This window comes from Entelurus aequoreus, linkage group LG22 (genome assembly GCF_033978785.1).
Source record: "Entelurus aequoreus isolate RoL-2023_Sb linkage group LG22, RoL_Eaeq_v1.1, whole genome shotgun sequence".
In the NCBI taxonomy this organism is placed as follows: domain Eukaryota; kingdom Metazoa; phylum Chordata; class Actinopteri; order Syngnathiformes; family Syngnathidae; genus Entelurus; species Entelurus aequoreus.
Genome location: NC_084752.1, coordinates 3,743,958 through 3,766,457, shown reverse-complemented (window position 1 = coordinate 3,766,457; position 22,500 = coordinate 3,743,958). Strand labels below are relative to the sequence as shown.

The 22,500-nt window shown below is 30.4% G+C and overlaps 1 protein-coding gene across 2 annotated transcripts in view; it reads left to right on the top strand.

Annotated features, from left to right (window-relative positions):
• The window catches only part of coro2aa (coronin 2Aa), a 115,733-nt gene that overhangs the window by 59,988 nt on the left and 33,245 nt on the right, over nt 1-22,500 (top strand). For both annotated transcript variants that reach the window (XM_062033407.1, XM_062033408.1), the window contains 3 exons: nt 11,591-11,791; nt 12,935-13,051; nt 21,912-22,061. In XM_062033407.1, coding sequence (XP_061889391.1) covers nt 11,591-11,791; nt 12,935-13,051; nt 21,912-22,061 — 468 coding nt within the window. The remainder of the gene's footprint in view (nt 1-11,590; nt 11,792-12,934; nt 13,052-21,911; nt 22,062-22,500) is intronic.

Below are 22,500 nucleotides of genomic sequence, written 5' to 3'. Positions count from 1 at the left end.
AATATGCGCCACACTTTGAACCCACACCAAAAAAGAATGACAAACACATTTCTGGAGAACATCTGCACTGTAACACAACATAAACACAACACAACAAATACCCAGAATCCCATGCAGCACTAACTCTTCCGCTCAACCGACGCACGGAGAAGGGGGTGGGGGGGGGGGGGTTGATGTGTGGGGGGGTTTGGTGGTAGCGGGGGTGTATAATGTAGACCGGAAGAGTTAGGGCTGCATGGGATGCTGGGTATTTGTTGTGTTGTGTTACGGTGCGGATGTTCTCCAGAAATGTTTTTGTCATTCTTTTTTGGTGTGGGTTCACAGTGTGGCGCATATTTGTAACGTAACAGTGTTAAAGTTAACTTTTTAACTTTAACTTATACGGCCACCGTCAGTGTAAGCTGTGTGACTGTTGAACAAGTATGCCTTGCTGTCACCTACGTGTGCAAGTAAAAGCAACATATAACATGTGGCCGGGCTGGCACGCTGTTTGCAAATGCTATAGAGTACAATTAATGCAGTGCCATTAGGGCACGCCCTTGATTAAGTAATTAGAGTGAAAATAGGATAATTTTTACCCTGGGAGATTTCTAGGAGAGGCAGTCTGCTGGGAAAATCGGGGGGGGGGTCGTTGGAAAACCGGGAGGGTCGGCAAGTATGCAGCTGAGCCCCATCAGAGTGGTCAAAGAGCCGCATGCGGCTCCGGAGCCGCGGGTTGCCGACCCCTGGATTAGACCGTCGTATGTTCTGAGCAGCTTGCCGTAGTCAAATTGTCTCTACACGTAAGCATCTGCTCGGTCTCAATCTTTGTCTTGTCCATCAAGCATATTTATAAATAATGAGCGTGCAGGCAGCAGGCAGACATGCTGGCTGGGCAGCTTTGATCCCAGTGGAGCACACTCCCTTCTCTCACCCTTCTTCATCCAATACTTGTCTTCTTGCAAACGTCTTGTGACTATTAGCTAGTGACATAAGTGCATTACCCTTGTCTGGCTCGGTGACCCATTGAGATAGTAGCAAAAACAATCAAATCAACTTATGAGCAGTCAGGCACTAAAGGAGCTTTCTTCATCATCACACATACGTAGGATCATGACCATCGTATCGTCATGAAAGCAAAAAATGGGATGTCATATTTTTGAAGACGGAACCTGACGTGATACACAGCAGTCACTCAGCTGTGCTCGTCCACCATTTTTTAGAAAAACTAAAATATAATACATTGTAACTTCGAGATGCAACTTTAATTGGTTCTGTGGTGCTGCTGATTGATTGAGAAGTTTATTGACATCTTAAAGAATTGAATCCATGTAATGCTTTAAAAAGGCCAAAAGGCTTGTTTCCATTGTGGTCCATTAAATATTCATCACGTTTGATACATTCAATTATAACAGATATATAACCTGAAACATGTATATAAAAAATTACGTTTAAAAAAATTGATAATTTATGCACATATACCGTAATTTCCGGACTATAAGCCGCACCTGACTATAAGCCGCACCAGCTAAATTTAGGGGAAAATACAGATTGCTCCATATATAAGCCGCAGGGTTTTGATGTGTAATTAGCGTAGTATATAGGGGTTCCTGCTACCACGGAGGGGATTGTCGGGACAGAGATGACTGTTTGGGAACGCAAAGCGTCCCATTTATTAACTATAAATCTTTCAATCATTCAATCAAACTTTCACATCTTTGACATGGCGAACAGCATTCGTGCAGAGTACAAATAATACAACGGTGCAAAGTACTACAAAGTGCTCGCCTGTACGTTATCAAAATAACCAGCCTACCGGTATATGAAAAGTCAGTCTTTAATCATTGTGTCATCGTCTTCCTCCTGCGTACTAAAACCACCGAAATTCTCTTCGTCGGTGTCGGAGAAGAAAAGGCCGTAAATAAGCCGCACCCTTGTATAAGCCGCAGGGACCAGAACGAGGGGGAAAAGTAGCGGCTTATAGTCCGGAAATTACGGTACACAGTATACATGTGAGGTGATTTGAAAATATATATATACAAAAAATGGGAGGGGGCCGGGAGGGGGTATATACACTATGTACCTGACACTATGTACATGACATACTTGCCAACCTTGAGACCTCCGATACCGGGAGGTGGGGGGTGGGGGTGGGGGGTGCGCGGACGGGGTGGGGCGGGGGCGTGGTTAATAGGGGAGTATATTTACAGCTAGAATTCACCAACTCAAGTATTTCATATATATATATTTATATATATATATGTATGAAATACTTGACTTTCAGTGAATTCTAGCTATATATATATATATATATATATATATATATATATATATATATATATATATATATATATATATATATATATATATATATATATATATATATATATATATATATATATATATATATATATATGTAAATATATATATATATATATATGTAAATATATTTATTTTATTATACATATAAATAAAATAAATACTTGAATTTCAGTGTACCAGGGGCTATCCAGTATATGGCAGTATTGTCCTGTTTAACTTCTCCTCCGTTCATGACTCGGCCACCGTGTTCAATGGAGAAGTCTGTTTTACAAAATGTACAGGCCACATAATTACATACCCCTTCCCCTTCCAACTGTCCTGGATGGACTGAAATTCTTGTTTCCATTCGTTTTGGAATTTGCAAGCGTATTTCTTCATCTTGCTCGTCGGTTGGCAAGTATGATGACTGTGCACATGTTGACTCCAAGAGTGTGCAAAATAGAAAGAGAAAATATATATACACTATAACCACATATAAATATATATACACCATAACCACATATAAATATATATACACTATAACCACATATAAATACATATACACTATAACCACATATAAATATATATACACTATAACCACATATAAATATATATACACTATAACCACATATAAATATATATACACCATAACCACATATAAATATATATACACTATAACCACATATAAATATATATACACTATAACCACATATAAATATATATACACCATAACCACATATAAATATATATACACCATAACCACATATAAATATATATACACTACAACCACATATAAATATATATACACTATAACCACATATAAATATATATACACTATAACCACATATAAATATATATACACTATAACCACATATAAATATATATACACCATAACCACATATAAATATATATATACACTATAACCACATATAAATATATATACACTATAACCACATATAAATATATATACACTATAACCACATATAAATATATATACACCATAACCACATATAAATATATATATACACTATAACCACATATGAATATATATACACTATAACCACATATAAATATATATACACCATAACCACATATAAATATATATATACACTATAACCACATATAAATATATATACACTATAACCACATATAAATATATATACACTATAACCACATATAAATATATATACACTATAACCACATATAAATATATATACACTATAACCACATATAAATATATATACACTATAACCACATATAAATATATATACACCATAACCACATATAAATATATATACACTATAACCACATATAAATATATATACACCATAACCACATATAAATATATATACACCATAACCACATATAAATATATATACACTATAACCACATATATATATATATACACTATAACCACATATAAATATATATACACCATAACCACATATAAATATATATACACCATAACCACATATAAATATATATACACTATAACCACATATATATATATATACACTATAACCACATATAAATATATATACACCATAACCACATATAAATATATATACACTATAACCACATATATATATATATACACTATAACCACATATAAATATATATACACCATAACCACATATAAATATATATACACTATAACCACATATAAATATATATACACTATAACCACATATAAATATATATACACCATAACCACATATAAATATATATACACTATAACCACATATAAATATATATACACCATAACCACATATAAATATATATACACCATAACCATATATAAATATATATACACTATAACCACATATATATATATATACACTATAACCACATATAAATATATATACACCATAACCACATATAAATATATATACACCATAACCACATATAAATATATATACACTATAACCACATATATATATATATACACTATAACCACATATAAATATATATACACCATAACCACATATAAATATATATACACTATAACCACATATATATATATATACACTATAACCACATATAAATATATATACACCATAACCACATATAAATATATATACACCATAACCACATATAAATATATATACACTATAACCACATATAAATATATATACACCATAACCACATATAAATATATATACACCATAACTACATATAAATATATATACACTATAACCACATATATATATATATATACACTATAACCACATATAAATATATATACACCATAACCACATATAAATATATATACACCATAACCACATATAAATATATATACACTATAACCACATATATATATATATACACTATAACCACATATAAATATATATACACCATAACCACATATAAATATATATACACTATAACCACATATATATATATATACACTATAACCACATATAAATATATATACACCATAACCACATATAAATATATATACACTATAACCACATATAAATATATATACACTATAACCACATATAAATATATATACACCATAACCACATATAAATATATATACACTATAACCACATATAAATATATATACACCATAACCACATATAAACCTGCTTGATGCTTCCAAGAGTTGCTGGGGATCAATTTTGGCTCAGATCAGGTAGAGCAGTGTTTTTCAACCACACTGGTGTGCCGTGAGATACAGTCTGGTGTGCCGTGGGAGATGATCTAATTTCACCTGTTTTGGGTAAAAAAATTTTTTTGCAAACCAGTAATTATAGTCTGCAAATGATGTGTTGTTGTTGAGTGTCTGTACTGTCTAGAGCTCGGCAGAGTAACCGTGTAATACTCTTCCATATCAGTAGGTGGCAGCAGGTAGCTAGTTGCTTTGTAGGTGTCGGATACAGTGGGAGGCAGTGTGCAGGTAAAAAGGTATTTAATGCTTAAACAAAAAATAAACAAAAGGTAAGTGCCCCTAAGAAAGGGCATTGAAGCTTAGGGAAGGCTATGCAGAACGAAACTAAAACTGAACTGGCTACAAAGTAAACAAAAGCAGAATGCTGGACGACAGCAAAGACTTACTGTGGAGCAAAGACAATGTACATCCGAACATGACATGACAATCGACAATGTCACCACGAAGAGGGAGAAAAACAAAGTAGATGCCGGAAATATTGCTCAAAGGAAGACCTGAAACTGCTACAGGAAAATACCAAAAAAAGAGAAAAAGCCACCAAAATAGGAGCGCAAGACAAGAACTAAAACACTACACACAGGAAAACAGCAAAAAAGTCTAAATAAGTCAGGGTGTGATGTGACAGGTGGTGACAGTACACCTACTTTGAGACAAGAGCTATAGTGATGCATGGTTATTTATGGTTTAAAGTCATACCCAACAATTGCGACAACGACTTTTTACTGTCAACTGAGTTTCGTTTTTTAATGATTTCTGCTGGTGGTGTGCCTCCGCTTTTTTTCAACGCAAAAAATGTGCCTTGGCTCAAAAAAGGTTGAAAAACACCGAGGTTGAGCTGAGCCTTGATTTTGTGGCAGTTTTAAAATTTAGTAGGGAAGTTGGAATTTTAAGGTCTGTTGTCAGTGCATTCCACCGTGTGGTGGCAAAATCGTAGAGTGCATTTTTTCCCATGAGAGTCTTGAATTTGGGGGCGACAAGGTCTGAGGAAGTCCCTTCTGGTGTAGTACCTGTGACAAGTACTTGGGGACAGTTTCTCAGAGTATTTTGAATTTGGTGTATTCTTTCCTCAACTCTAAGCCATCCCAATTTGGTAAAGTGGGCTTGAGTTAGGTGAGTCCTGTATGGGAGGGTGAGCAGGAGTCTCACCAGCTTGTTTTGGGAAGTTTGCAGTTTTGCTTTTAGTGGTTTGGGGTATAACTGGTGAACCACGAGGTGCAGGCGTGGTCAAAATGACACTGTATGAGGGCACCGGCAAAGCTCTTACTTTGAAAAACCCGTAACTCGAGTCAACGTCGCCCATTGAAATGAAATGAAATGACGTTTATCAGTGCATGGCCCCATCCCAAACAGCACAATGTGTAACTTGCCTTTTAAAAAAGAAAAACTCGTATTTAATACATTTTGTATCAAAACAATATAATATATACAAACAACTACTTACTAATTTTATGCAATAATGCAATAACAATGTACAGAAAGCGGACTTCGACGGCATATCCTTTGAGCTGCTTCTCCTTGAAATACACCATCAGAAGCAGCTTCTCCATATTTTCATGGATAAATGTTAAGATGTCAGTGATACGTTCATACTGCTTTTATTGATTTATTTGTTTAATCCAATGAATATAATTTGTTTGTTTTTCCCAGCACTTTCTTTACACTCACTTTCTTCTTTACCACGGTTGTAAAAAAACAAAGTTTTGTCCATTTTTAGCTATAAGCTAATGCTAGCTTGGTCGGATCTTACAGCGTTTACTGTGACATTCATTACACCTCTACTGGTGGGGAGACTCTTAACACGAGTTTTTGCTCATAATCTAAAGCCTATGTGTCAAAGTCAAGGCCGACGGTCCAGATCCGTCCCGCGAATGAACGATCTATGGCCCCCGGGATGATATTTGATTAGTATTAGAACCGGCCCGCAGGCCAAAGCCGCCTGCTGCTGTTTTGCAAGTACCAATACTCCCATCAGTGTTGGTGCTAGGAATTTTCAAAATGGGGTCCCAGGGACCCCATCAAGTCATAAAAATGGGGTCCCACAGTACATTTTTGAGGTCCCACTTTTTTGTAAGCGTTTTGAAAACAAATGATAAATGTATGCATTATCCTGTTACCGTATTTTTCGGACTATAAGTCGCCGTTTTTTTCATAGTTCGGCCGGGGGTGCGACTTATACTCGGGAGCGACTTATGTATGAAATTATTAACACATTAGCGTAAAATATCCAATAATATTATTGATGTCATTGATGTAAGAGACTAGACGTATAAGATTTCATGGGATTTAGCGATTAGGAGTGACAGATTGTTTGGTAAACGTATAGCATGTTCTATATGTTATAGTTATTTGAATGACTCTTACCATAATATGTTACGTTAACATACCAGTTGGTTATTTATGCCTCATATAACGTACACTTATTCAGCCTGTTGTTCACTATTCTTTAGACATTTTAAATTGCCTTTCAAATGTCTATTCTTGCTGTTGGCTTTTATCAAATACATTTCCCCCAAAAATGCGACTTATACTCCAGTGCGACTTACATATGTTTTTTCCCTTCTTTATTATGCATTTTATTATACTCCGGAGCGATTTAAACTCCGAACAATACGGTATATCTCACATTCTATATTGTGTTTTGGAAAAAGGTTGTCATAAACGTTACTGCTGTTATTCATTAAAGAAAAATAATACAAAAGAAAACAAATGTTTATGAATATGTTAGGGATTTCTTCTCCGCCGCTCCCAGTCTGTGGGACGCTCTCCCTGACCACCTGAGGGCACCACAGACTGTGGATGCTTTTAAAAAAGCCTTTTTTTAGATTTATGCATGCTATTTCTGGCTATTAGGCTGTTCTAGTTTTTATTTTAATTTTTTTTATTTTATTACCTTTTTATTTTTTTTAATACACTGTAGCACTTTGAGGTTGTTTGCTCAATGTGAAGTGCTTTTTACAAATAAAATCTATTATTATTATTATTATGTAAAATTATTCAGTTATAAACATTCATTCACTTCCTTTTTTCCTTCATGGATCTAAACTTTACGGCTGCCGGTGTTTTTTCCCCTATATTTTTATTGTAATGTTTTTCAGAATGTGTTTGTTCTATTATTGGCCAAAGTAAGGCAAAGAAAACAATCTGAAATTCGCTTCGCTGGGCCCGAGCTCATCTAAGATGGACTGATGCAAAGTGGAAAAGTGTTCTGTGGTCTGACGAGTCCACATTTCAAATAGTTTTTGGAAACGTCGTGTCCTCCGGACCAAAGAGGAAAAGAACCATCCGGATTGTTATAGGCACAAAGTGTAAAAGGCAGCATGTGTGATGGTATGGGGGTGTATTAGTGCCCAAGACATGGGTAACTTACACATCTGTGAAGGCACCATTAATGCTGAAAGGTACATACAGCTTTTGGAGAAACATATGTTGCCATCCATGCAACGTTACCATGGACGCCCCTGCTTATTTCAGCAAGACAATGCCAAGCCACGTGTTACAACAGCGTGGCTTCGTAGTAAAAGAGTGCTGGTACTAGACTGGCTTGCCTGTAGTCCAGACCTGTCTCCCATTGAAAATGTGTGATGCATTATGAAGCCTAAAATAGCAGAAGGGAGACCCCCGGACTGTTGAACAACTTAAGCTGTACATCAAGGAAGAATGGGAAAGAATTCCACCTGAAAAACTTCCAAAATGTGTCTCCTCACTTCCCAAACACTTACTGAGTGTTGTTAAAAGGAAAGGCCATGTAACACAGTGGTAAAAATGCCCCTGTGCCAACTTTTTTGCAACGTGTTGCTGCCAATAAATTCTAAGATAATGATTATTTGCAAAAATAAATTAAGTTTTTCAGTTCCAACATTAAATATCTTGTCTGTGCAGTCTATTCAATTGAATATAAGTTGGAAATGATTTGCAAATCATTGTATTCTGTGCAAACTTAACTGGTTTTGGGTTTTGTATTAAATTCATGGAAATGTGTGCAAAAGTGGAACATAAGTGCCCTAAAATAAAGGAGCTGGTCAGATCTCTAGATGAGGTGGCTCGCTGCGGTCAGCCAAATTTTACAACTGTCTGCATTACTTTATTTACAATAAATAAATAATAGATTTTTCAGTCCCCCATGTCCGAATTGCAATGCATCTAAAAACGATTATTTCCCCCATTTCTAGTAGCAGCGTTATTTTTCATAGCGCAATCTAAGGTCATTTCTTGATGCTGTCTGCAATTTAACATTAGCATAGCCTTTAGAGCAGGGGTCAGCAACCTTTTTGAAACCAAGAGCTACTTCTTGGGTACTGATTAATGCGAAGGGCTACCAGTTTGATACACACTTAAATAAATTGCCAGAAATAGCCAATTTGCTCAATTTACCTTTAACTCTATGTTATTATTAATAATTAATGATATTCACACTTAATTGAACGGTTTAAAAGAGGAGAAAACACGAAAAAAAATGACAATTACATTTTGAAACATAGTTTATCTTCAATTTCGACTCTTTAAAATTCAAAATTCAACCGAAAAAAAGAAGAGAAAAACTAGCTAATTTAAAAAAATTATTTATGGAACATCATTAGTAATTTTTCCTGATTAAGATTAATTTTGGAATTTTGATGACATGTTTTAAATAGGTTAAAATCCAATCTACACTTTGTTAGAATATATAACAAGTTGGACCAAGCTATATTTCTAACAAAGACAAATCATTATTTCTTCTATATTTTCCAGAACAAAATTTTTAAAAGAAATTCAAAAGACTTTGAAATAAGATTTAAAATTGATTCTGCAGATTTTCTAGATTTGCCAGAATAATTGTTTTGAATTTTAATCATAATAAGTTTGAAGAAATATTTCACAAATATTCATCGTCGAAAAAACAGAAGCTAAAATGAAGAATTAAATCAAAATTGATTTATTATTCTTTACAATAAAAAAAATAAATTTACTTGAACATTGATTTAAATTGTCAGGAAAGAAGAGGAAGGAATTTAAAAGGTAAAAAGGTATATGTGTTTAAAAATCCTAAAATCATTTTTAAGGTTGTATTTTTTCTCTAAAATTGTCTTTCTGAAAGTTATAAGAAGCAAAGTAAAAAAATTAATAAATTTATTTAAACAAGTGAAGACCAAGTCTTTAAAATATTTTCTTGGATTTTCAAATTCTATTTGAGTTTTGTCTCTCTTAGAATTAAAAATGTCGAGCAAAGCGAGACCAGCTTGCTAGTAAATAAATAAAATTTAAAAAATAGAGGCAGCTCACTGGTAAGTGCTGCTATTTGACCAGCGGGCTACTCATCTGGTCCTTACGGGCGACCTGGTGCCCGCGGGCACCGCGTTGGTGACCCCTGCTTTAGAGACTAGAAAGATGCCTTGTTTTGGGGTGACGTCATAGGTGGACCGTAAAGGCAATACATATATCCGCGCTAAAAGGAAATAAGCGCCCCCTAGTGTACGGGAGGCACATGCCATGTGACCAATAGTCCCATTATAGCAGGCCTGGGCAATTATTTTGACTCAGGGGGCCACATTTAGAGAAAAAAATGTGTCTGGGGGCCGGTATATCTATTTTTAGGAACACTAATACAAAACCTCACAATAATGTCAGATTGAATGCTAAAAACGTAACTTAAAAAACGTAATGGAATTTTACATTTTCTATGAAGGATAAAACACTGAATATCGACAGAATATGAACGTCACACCCCCTTTCGATCAACATATTTTACAATCAAGTGAAACGCAACAAAAATGCGACAAACAGTGAAATATGAACGCGAAGGGTACAAAATAAACCCACCTACAATCTGATACATCACTAAGCTTTAGAACTTTGTTGTGAAAATCTCCTTCCGCGTCTGTGGAAACGCTTCCAACCCACACTGCTTGGTGCCTCGTCTGAGCTGCTGTGACGTAGATTACCATAGTAACTAATTAGATGACCATAGTAACTAATTAGATGACCATAGTAACTGGTATATGTCAGGTTTGTCCCTCTGTGTTTGTCTTTATTTCCTGTCAGCACTTTTATTTTGGTTGTTTCCCGCACCAATCCTGCCTTCTCTGCATCTTGGGGTTCGTCACCAACACCACGTGACAGAATACTCCAGCCAAACACGAACCCCGCAGAGATTTCGATGGCAGAGAGGCTTAACAATGCTTTAACATTGATGGCCGAATCCAAAAAAAAAAGCTTTGCCTCTTTTTGTGATCCCTCCCACCCATCTCTGTCACATGGTGTTGGTGACGAACCCCAAGATGCAGAGAAGGCAGGATTCTCTTTGAGAAATCAGACTAATCAAGTGCATGGAAAGGTAGTCATTGTGAATTTGTACTTATAACATTTTTGTTTCGCTTTATTTTCGTACTGAAAAATCGGATTTCAAATACATGCACCATCTGTTATACCCCAAGTGAGTAGCAGTAGTTGTTTGCTCAGAAAATGTAACCTGCTTGCTGGAGGTAATAGTGTTGCAGGAGGAGACCACACCCACTTGTTTGGAGGCAGGAAATGTATACGTGTATGTTTTGTCATCATAGAGCATCTTTGGTTTCACTGCTTTGCCGCATACATTATGACCACTGCGGAGCATATCGTATACGGCTCTAAATAACCTGGCTTCCCTTTCCCGCTTCTCAGATGTCATGGCGTCCTCAGTACCGCAGCTCCAAGTTCCGGCACGTGTTTGGAAAAGCCGCCACCAAGGAGAACTGCTTTGACGGCGTGCCCATCACACGCAGCGTCCAGGACAACACCTTCTGCGCCGTCAACCCTCAGTTCCTGGCCGTCATCACCGAGTGCGCCGGCGGCGGGGCCTTCCTGGTCCTGACCATCCATCATGTGAGGATGTAACACAAATGTACAAAAGCAGTGAAGTTGGCACGTTGTGTAAATGGTCAATAAAAACAGAATGCAATTATGTGCAAATCCTTTTCAACTTATATTCAATTGAATAGACTGCAAAGACAATATCAAACAAACCGAAAAGGTCTGGAGCTCAAGTCATAGAAACGTCTCTTAAGCGCAAAAATGATGACTAGAGTGGTGAAGCTGTACTATTGACTATTTAAGAAACATATTATTTAGTTTATTTTAGCACAAAATAATTGTATGTAAATACATTTTTTGTCAGTTATTTCAGAGTGCCCTCTTATGCAGTATAATTGTTTACTACTTAAATAAGTATTTGTGATTAACACATGATTTTATATAATTTGACAAGGTTGTAGACGGTTAGTAGGTTTGATATAATTATTGAATATTCTTAAAAATCAAGAGTAAAATGACTAATTCAGTGTTAATATTTGAGTGGGCTCCCGGCCCCTCTGAAGTGGGAGAGTTGGGCCCCGATGTCAAAAAGGTTAAGAATCTCTGATTTAAGTGATTTATTTGGATTATAATTTTTTTCAAATGTTTGTGTATTTTTTTAAAAAATTATTTTATTTACTTAACATTTTTCCTTAATTTTTTACACTTAATATAATTATTTTTAAACCTTTGGTTGTTTTAATAACAAGTTTTATTGGTAATTATAATAATAATTATTATAAAATATCTCACAATTGTAATAATAATACCAACAATAATAATAATCATATATACATATTTTGTTGTTATAGTAATGATTAAAAAATATTTTTTTATTAAATTTAAAAAATGTAATATTATATTATTTTTATTAGGTCATTTATATGTTTTTTTTTTTAAATACCAAAAAATTATTTAATGATAATAGCAAAAAGTAGTAAAAAAAACAACACATTATCATTATTACTATTGTCTGTTTTCACCGCTATAAATCATGTGTCCATTATATTTTTTATCAAGAATAAGACAGTTTTAATAAATAGTTCGACTATTCAATAATATATATGAAAAACAAATATTTAGAAAAATTATCTGTCTCCAAATATCAACTGTACAAATATTCTGAATTTTAAATGAATATTTTGTTGTTATTTTTATTTTTGTTTCCTCCATCAGACGGGTAAAGTTGACCCTCACCACCCTCGAGTGACGGGCCACAGAGGCAACGTGTTAGACATCAAATGGAATCCCTTCAACGACTACTGCATCGCCTCCTGCTCGGAAGACACCACGGTTTGTATTAACAAACACACACACACACACACACACACACACACACACACATGTGCACAAAGTAGGTTTACTGATAAGTACATGGGAGTAGTGGTAAGATCATTTTCTGGCCTCGCTATGGGTTTAAAGAGGAACTAGGAGTCATTCCACACATTCCTCAGCACTGTGCTGGTAGTTGAGAATACTGTAAATCACATTTGCCTCTGAAATGATGTCAGCGTTGTAGCATGCAGCGCTATTACACAAATATGACATTTTCTTTCTCAAGTTATACTAAAGATATTCTACTGAATTGTTTTGGGGGCCAACACTGCAAAAAGTCAGTGTTCAAAAACAAGAAAAAAATAAAAAAATTAGGGGTATTTTATTTGAACTAAGCAAAATTATCTGCCAATAGAACAAGAAAATTTGGCTCGTCAAGACTTCCCAAAACAAGTAAAATTAGCTAACCTCAATGAACCCAAAAATACCTTAAAATAAGTATATTCTCACTCATAACAAGTGCACTTTTTTGGTAGTAAAAAAAGAGACCTTTTTGCTCAATATGTTGAAAAATATTCTTAAATGAAGTAAATGCTAGTGCCATTATCTTGACATAATGATATGCGCTCGGCATTACATTTCTTCAAACCAGCAAACTTATACTAAAAACTAATTTATTGTTCTTAATGGAAAGGCAACAAGGCAAGCGCTTGTTACTCTCGGGGTCTCCTAGCCGCTCAGGCAAATCATATGGTCTAAAAATGCATTTTTCCATGGATAACATGACATCATCGCGCCAAGTGCGTGCTCTTTCAGTCAATTAGTGCGCATATATACAGCCCGGCCCAAATTTTTGTAATTGTAATTTTGAGGAATTCATCTGAATGTGCATGAACTATTTCTGTTCAAAATTGTTTGAAATGTAAATGTTTAAATATTAACTGTCAGTTTACTGTACTGTGCCAACTGTACTACTATATGAGTACCTATTTTCTATTGTTTCATTGAAAATAAAACAGCAAAGTCCATTTGGCTGTCATCTGTTTTAATTATGAGACACAATTGTGTCAAAGTCATGATTTTTTTTTTCATGCTTGAAATAAGAAATGATGACTTTAAAAAAGTAGTTTTCTACTTGTGAGTGTTGATGACACAACAGTTGATATTCTAGTTTCAAGCAAGTTTTACTCAATATAGCTCATCAAATCTCAGCAACAAGCTGTAATATCTTACTGACATCATTTAGGAGCAAAACACTTAAAACAAGTAAAACACTCTAACATAAAATCTGCTTAGTGACAAAAATTATGTTATTAGACAGAAAATAAGCAAATATCACCCTTATTTGAGATATTTAATCTTACTTGGATTTCAGTTTTTGCAGTGAAGGAGCCAAACTTCTCCCTTTACTATTATTATATTATTGCGTATATTCTGAAGAACCTGCGTCCTCTACAGTGGACGTGTGATTTTATTCTATTTATTGTGTCAGACTTACAGAAGTGCTCTGCTGTTTTTAGGGACCTTCTGCCAAAAAATGTTTTAAAAAATAGTTAAAGATCCTCTCTATGACACCACTCCAGTGCTTTTAAGAATCTGCTGAAAAAAATGTGATTCTCTCACCACTTTTTTTTGGACTGAATTCCAGTTGAATAGCCCAAATGGTAAAAAAAAACAGAGGACCTAAAATAGAACCGTGAGGAACACCACTAGTATAACTAAAGACGTTTAAAAAACGACTGACTGCATCTGAAGTAAACAAACTATAGCAACACCTCAGTTAAATAAATCACATTATGAAAAACATATGCAACTGCCGAAAAAAGGAGAGGACTTAAAGGGGTGCCTTGAAGAACACCTCAGATATGTAAATCACAAGTTTGGTTGCAGAGGTGGGTAGTAACGCGCTACATTTACTCCGTTACATCTACTTGAGTAACTTTTGGGATAAATTGTACTTCTAAGAGTAGTTTTAATGCAACATACTTTTACTTTTACTTGAGTATATTTATAGAGAAGAAACGCTACTTTTACTCCGCTCCATTTATCTACATTCAGCTCGCTACTCGCTACCGATTTTTATCGATCTGTTAATGCACGCTTTGTTTGTTTTGGTTTGTCAGACAGACCTTCAAAGTAGCATGCCTGCGTTTCACCAATCAAATGCAGTCACTGGTGACGTTTGACTCCGTTTCACCAATCAAACACAGCCAGGCGGTCACATGATTAACTGAACATAAAGTTTCAGCGGCAAACAACAAGCTTAAGCTTACATGAACTCAACGTCAAATTTGAGGAAGCACATGGCGGTAAGTAACGTTAGTAGATATTTTGGCTGTCACCGTATAATAATAGCATAATTTCATAATATTTTTAATTTTAAATATTTATTTAAACATTTATTTTAAAAATGTATATGTACTAGGAAATGAAATTATTTTATTGAAATGTAAAATATGAAAATTAAATACAATTTTAATATAAAAATGTTTAACAATTATGTAGGCAAGGTTAGCCCTATTTTATTAAAAACATTTTTTTTTAATTATCCAGTTATTTAGCCATTATTTCAATAAATTTTGTTCATAGCCTTTTTTTCTCTTTTTTTTAAACTCTCCATCAAAATCCAAATTCATAAGACAAAAATAATTAGACTAAAAATGACTATAAACTCTATTTCACATTTAAATGAAATAATTTCCGTAAATGCATTTACTTCTTCATGTGCTCCATTAGTATGCAAATGACTTAGATTAATTATTATTAACACATTTCATTTGAGCCATTTTTTTTTTCTGTTTTAAATCTTGCAATTCATATAAATATATTCAGTCTATTAAAAATAATGTATTGAAATCTAATTGAATAAAAGGCAAATATTTGATATTTAATTTTAATAATAATAATAATAATTGCATAATTTCATAATATATTTAATTTTAAATATTTATTTAAAAATGTATTTTAAAAATGTATATGTACTAGGAAATGTAATTATTTTATAGAAAGGTAAAATATGAAAATTAAATACCATTTTAATATAAAAATGTTTAACAATTATGTAGGCAAGGTTTGCCCTATTTTATTAAAATATATATTTTTTAAATTATCCAGTTATTTAGCCATTATTTCAATAAATTTTGTTCATAGACTTTTTTTTCCTATCTTTTTTTAAAATTCAAATTCATAAGACAAAAATAATTAGACTAAAAATGACTATAAACTCTATTTCACATTTAAATGAAATAATTTCCGTAAATGCATGTACTTCTTAATGTGCTCCATTAGTATGCAAATGACTTAGATTAATTATTATTAACACATTTAATTTGAGCCATTTTTTATTTTTTCTGTTTTAAATCTAGCAATTCATTAAAATATATTCAGTCTATTAAAAATAATGTATTGAAATCTAATTGAATAAAAGTCAAATATTTGATATTTAATTTGAATAATAATAATAATTGCATAATTTCATAATATTTTTAATTTTAAATATTTATTTAAACATTTATTTTAAAAATGTATATGTACTAGGTAATGAAATAATTTTCTTGAAAGTTAAAATATGAAAATGAAATACAATTTTAATATAAAAATGTTTAGCAATTATGTAGGCAAGGTTAGCCCTATTTTATTAAAAACATTTTTTTTTATTATCCAGTTATTTAGCCATTATTTCAATAAATTTTGTTCATAGCCTTTTTCTCTCTTTTTTTTTTAACTCTCCATCAAAATCCAAATTCATAAGACAAAAATAATTAGACTAAAAATGACTATAAACTCTATTTCACATTTAAATGAAATAATTTCCGTAAATGCATTTACTTCTTAATGTGCTCCATTAGTATGTAAATTACTTAGATTAATTATTATTAACACATTTAATTTGAGCCATTTTTTATTTTTTATGTTTTAAATCTAGCAATTAGTTAAAATATATTCAGTCTATTAAAAATAATGTATTGAAATCTAATTGAATAAAAGTCAAATATTTGTTATTTAATTTTAATAATAATAGCATGATTTCATATTTTTAATTTTAAATATTTATTTAAACATTTATTTTAAAAATGTATATGTACTAGGAAATGAAATTATTTTATTGAAATGTAAAATATGAAAATTAAATACAATTTTAATATAAAAATGTTTAACAATTATGTAGGCAAGGTTAGCCCTATTTTATTAAAACCTTTTTTTTTTAATTATCCAGTTATTTAGCCATTATTTCAATACATTTTGTTCATAGACTTTTTTCTCTTTTTTTTTAACTCTCCATCAAAATCCAAATTCATAAGACAAAAATAATTAGACTAAAAATGACTATAAACTCTATTTCACATTTAAATGAAATAATTTCCGTAAATGCATTTACTTCTTCATGTGCTCCTTTAGTATGCAAATGAGTTAGATTAATTATTATTAACACATTTCATTTTAGCCATTTTTTATTTTTTATGTTTTAAATCTAGCAATTAGTTAAAATATATTCAGTCTATTAAAAATAATGTATTGAAATCTAATTGAATAAAAGTCAAATATTTGTTATTTAATTTTAATAATAATAGCATGATTTCATAATATTTTTAATTTTAAATATTTATTTAAACATTTATTTTAAAAATGTATATGTACTAGGAAATGAAATTATTTTATTGAAATGTAAAATATGAAAATTAAATACAATTTTAATATAAAAATGTTTAACAATTATGTAGGCAAGGTTAGCCCTATTTTATTAAAACCTTTTTTTTTTAATTATCCAGTTATTTAGCCATTATTTCAATAAATTTTGTTCATAGACTTTTTTCTCTTTTTTTTTAACTCTCCATCAAAATCAAAATTCATAAGACAAAAATAATTAGACTAAAAATGACGATAAACTATATTTCACATTTAAATGAAATAATTTCCGTAAATGCATTTACTTCTTCATGTGCTCCATTAGTATGCAAATGACTTAGATTAATTATTATTAACACATTTCATTTTAGCCATTTTTTATTTTTTATGTTTTAAATCTAGCAATTAGTTAAAATATATTCAGTCTATTAAAAATAATGTATTGAAATATAATTGAATAAAAGTCAAATATTTTATATTTAATTTGAATAATAATAGCATAATTTCATAATATTTTTAATTTTAAATATTTATTTAAACATTTATTTTAAAAATGTATATGTACTAGGAAATGAAATAATTTTATTGAAATGTAAAATATGAAAATGAAATACAAATGTAATAAAGAAATGTTTAACAATTATGTAGGCAAGGTTAGCCCTATTTTATTAAAACATTTTTTTTTTTAATTATCCAGTTATTTAGCCATTATTTCAAAAAAAATTGTTCATAGACTTTTTTTCTTCTTTTTTTTTAACTCTCCATCAAAATCCAAATTCATAAGACAAAAATAATTAGACTAAAAATGACGATAAACTATATTTCACATTTAAATGAAATAATTTCCGTAAATGCATTTACTTCTTCATGTGCTCCATTAGTATGCAAATGAGTTGGATTAATTATTATTAACACATTTCATTTTAGCCATTTTTTATTTTTTATGTTTTAAATCTAGCAATTAGTTAAAATATATTCAGTCTATTAAAAATAATGTATTGAAATCTAATTGAATAAAAGTCAAATATTTGATATTTAATTTTAATAATAATAGCACAATTTCATATTTTAAATTTTAAATATTTATTCAAACATTTATTTTAAAAATGTATATGTACTAGGAAATGAAATTATTTTATTGAAATGTAAAATATGAAAATTAAATAAAATTTTAATATAAAAATGTTTAACAATTATGTAGGCAAGGTTAGCCCTATTTTATTAAAAACATTTTTTTAAAATTATCCAGTTATTTAGCCATTATTTCAATAAATTTTGTTCATAGCCTTTTTTTCTCTTTTTTTTTTTTTAACTCTCCATCAAAATCCAAATTCATAAGACAAAAATAATTAGACTAAAAATGACGATAAACTATATTTCACATTTAAATGAAATAATTTCCGTAAATGCATTTACTTCTTCATGTGCTCCATTAGTATGCAAATGAGTTGGATTAATTATTATTAACACATTTCATTTTAGCCATTTTTTATTTTTTATGTTTTAAATCTAGCAATTAGTTAAAATATATTCAGTCTATTAAAAATAATGTATTGAAATCTAATTGAATAAAAGTCAAATATTTGATATTTAATTTTAATAATAATAGCATGATTTCATATTTTTAATTTTAAATATTTATTTAAACATTTATTTTAAAAATGTATATGTACTAGGAAATGAAATTATTTTATTGAAATGTAAAATATGAAAATTAAATACAATTTTAATATAAAAATGTTTAACAATTATGTAGGCAAGGTTAGCCCTATTTTATTAAAAACTTTTTTTTAAATTATCCAGTTATTTAGCCATTATTTCAATAAATTTTGTTCATAGCCTTTTTTTCTCTTTTTTTTTTTTAACTCTCCATCAAAATCCAAATTCATAAGACAAAAATAATTGGACTAAAAATGACGATAAACTATATTTCACATTTAAATTAAATAATTTCCGTAAATGCATTTACTTCTTCATGTGCTCCATTAGTATGCAAATGAGTTGGATTAATTATTATTAACACATTTCATTTTAGCCATTTTTTATGTTTTAAATCTAGCAGTTAGTTAAAATATATTCAGTCTATTAAAAATAATGTATTGAAATCTAATTGAATAAAAGTCAAATATTTGATATTTAATTTTAATAATAGCATAATTTCATAATATTTTTAATTTTAAATATTTATTTAAACATTTATTTTAAAAATGTATATGTACTAGGTAATGAAATAATTTTCTTGAAAGTTAAAATATGAAAATGAAATACAATTTTAATATAAAAATGTTTAACAATTATGTAGGCAAGGTTAGCCCTATTTTATTAAAAACATTTTTTTTTAAATTATCCAGTTATTTAGCCATTATTTCAATAAATTTTGTTCATAGACTTTTTTCTATTTTTTTTTTAACTCTCCATCAAAATCCAAATTCATAAGACAAAAATAATTAGACTAAAAATGACGACAAACTATATTTCACATTTAAATGAAATAATTTCCGTAAATGCATTTACTTCTTCATGTGCTCCATTAGTATGCAAATGACTTAGATTAATTATTATTAACACATTTCATTTTAGCCATTTTTTATTTTTTATGTTTTAAATCTAGCAATTAGTTAAAATATATTCAGTCTATTAAAAATAATGTATTGAAATCTAATTGAATAAAAGTCAAATATTTGATATTTAATTTTAATAATAATTGCATAATTTCATAATATATTTAATTTTAAATATTTATTTAAGCATTTATTTTAAAAATGTATATATACCAGGAAATTAAATTATTTTATTGAAAGGTAAAATATGAAAATGAAATACAAATTTAATATAAAAATGTTTAACAATTATGCAGGCAAGGTTAGCCCTATTTTATTTTTAAAAAATGTTTTTAATTATCCAGTTAAGCCATTATTTCAAAAAAATGTGTTCATAGCCTTTTTTTTCTTCTTTTTTTTTTTAACTCTCCATCAAAATCCAAATTCATAAGACAAAAATAATTAGACTAAAAATGACTCTAAACTATATTTCACATTTAAATGAAATAATTTCCGTAAACGCATTTACTTCTTAATGTGCTCCATTAGTATGCAAATGAGTTAGATTAATTATTATTAACACATTTAATTTTAGCCATTTTTTATTTTTTCTGTTTTAAATCTAGCAATTCATTAAAATATATTCAGCCTATTAAAAATAATGTATTGAAATCTAATTGAATAAAAGTCAAATATTTGATATTTAATTTTAATAATAATTGCATGATTTCATAATATTTTTAATTTTAAATATTTATTTAAACATTTATTTTAAAAATGTATATGTACTAGGAAATTAAATTATTTTATTGAAGTGTAAAATATGAAAGTTAAATAAAATTTTATTATAAAAATGTTTAACAATTATGTAGGCAAGGTTAGCCCTATTTGATTAAAAACATTTTTTTTTAATTATCCAGTTATTTAGCCATTATTTCAATAAATTTTGTTCATAGACTTTTTTTCTCTTTTTTTTTAACTCTCCATCAAAATCCAAATTCATAAGACAAAAATAATTAGACTAAAAATGACGATAAACTATATTTCACATTTAAATGAAATAATTTCCGTAAATGAATTTACTTCTTCATGTGCTCCATTAGTATGAAAATGAGTTAGATTAATTATTATCAACACATTTCATTTTAGCCATTTTTTATTTTTTATGTTTTAAATCTAGCAATTAGTTAAAATATATTCAGTCTATTAAAAATAATGTATTGAAATCTAATTGAATAAAAGTCAAATATTTGATATTTAATTTTAATAATAATTGCATAATTTCATAATATATTTGATTTTAAATATTTATTTAAACATTTATTTTAAAAATGTATATATACCAGGAAATTAAATTATTTTATTGAAAGGTAAAATATGAAAATGAAATACAAATTTAATATAAAAATGTTTAACAATTATGCAGGCAAGGTTAGCCCTATTTTATTTTAAAAAAATGTTTTTAATTATCCAGTTAAGCCATTATTTCCAAAAAATGTGTTCATAGCCTTTTTTTTCTTCTTTTTTTTTTTTTTTTTAACTCTCCATCAAAATCCAAATTCATAAGACAAAAATAATTAGACTAAAAATGACTCTAAACTATATTTCACATTTAAATGAAATAATTTCCGTAAACGCATTTACTTCTTAATGTGCTCCATTAGTATGCAAATGTGCAAAAAAAGAGTAGATAACGGAAGACCTCCATGCAGGTGAAGGTGTGGGAGATCCCCCCTCACGGCGTACGGAAGAACCTGACCGTGCCTTGGAAGGAGCTCCAGGGTCACAGTCGCAGGGTGGGCCTGGTTGAGTGGCACCCCACCGCCAACAACATCCTCTTCAGCACGGCGTACGACTACAAGGTAAACCTTCCATAGGAATAATGATATGTTCCCGGGTCCAACTGTTCCCATCTGTCATGATAAAAAGATGACAAGATAGGGCTTGGCGATAAAATGATATCAGTATATCGCGATCGACACGTAATCGATATAAGTCAAAAATGCATTACATAGAAAATTTCAATCATTTTTTTCCCTCTTTGTCGGAAAAAAACGGAAGTTGCGAATCAAGGTTGGTTGCATGAACAAAGGCAATCAGGTAACGGTATTGACTATCATGTTTGGTTGCGCCATGTTGTCTCGCGGTTGATTCTTTGCATGAAGACAAAGTAAAAATGAGGGCTGCGGAGAGCGACAAAATTGTGGATAAAAAAAACAGAAAAGTCACCTCAGCCGTTTTTTATTTTATTTTATAAACGGACCATAGTCAGACCAAAGCGCTCGTAATCAGTAATACCAC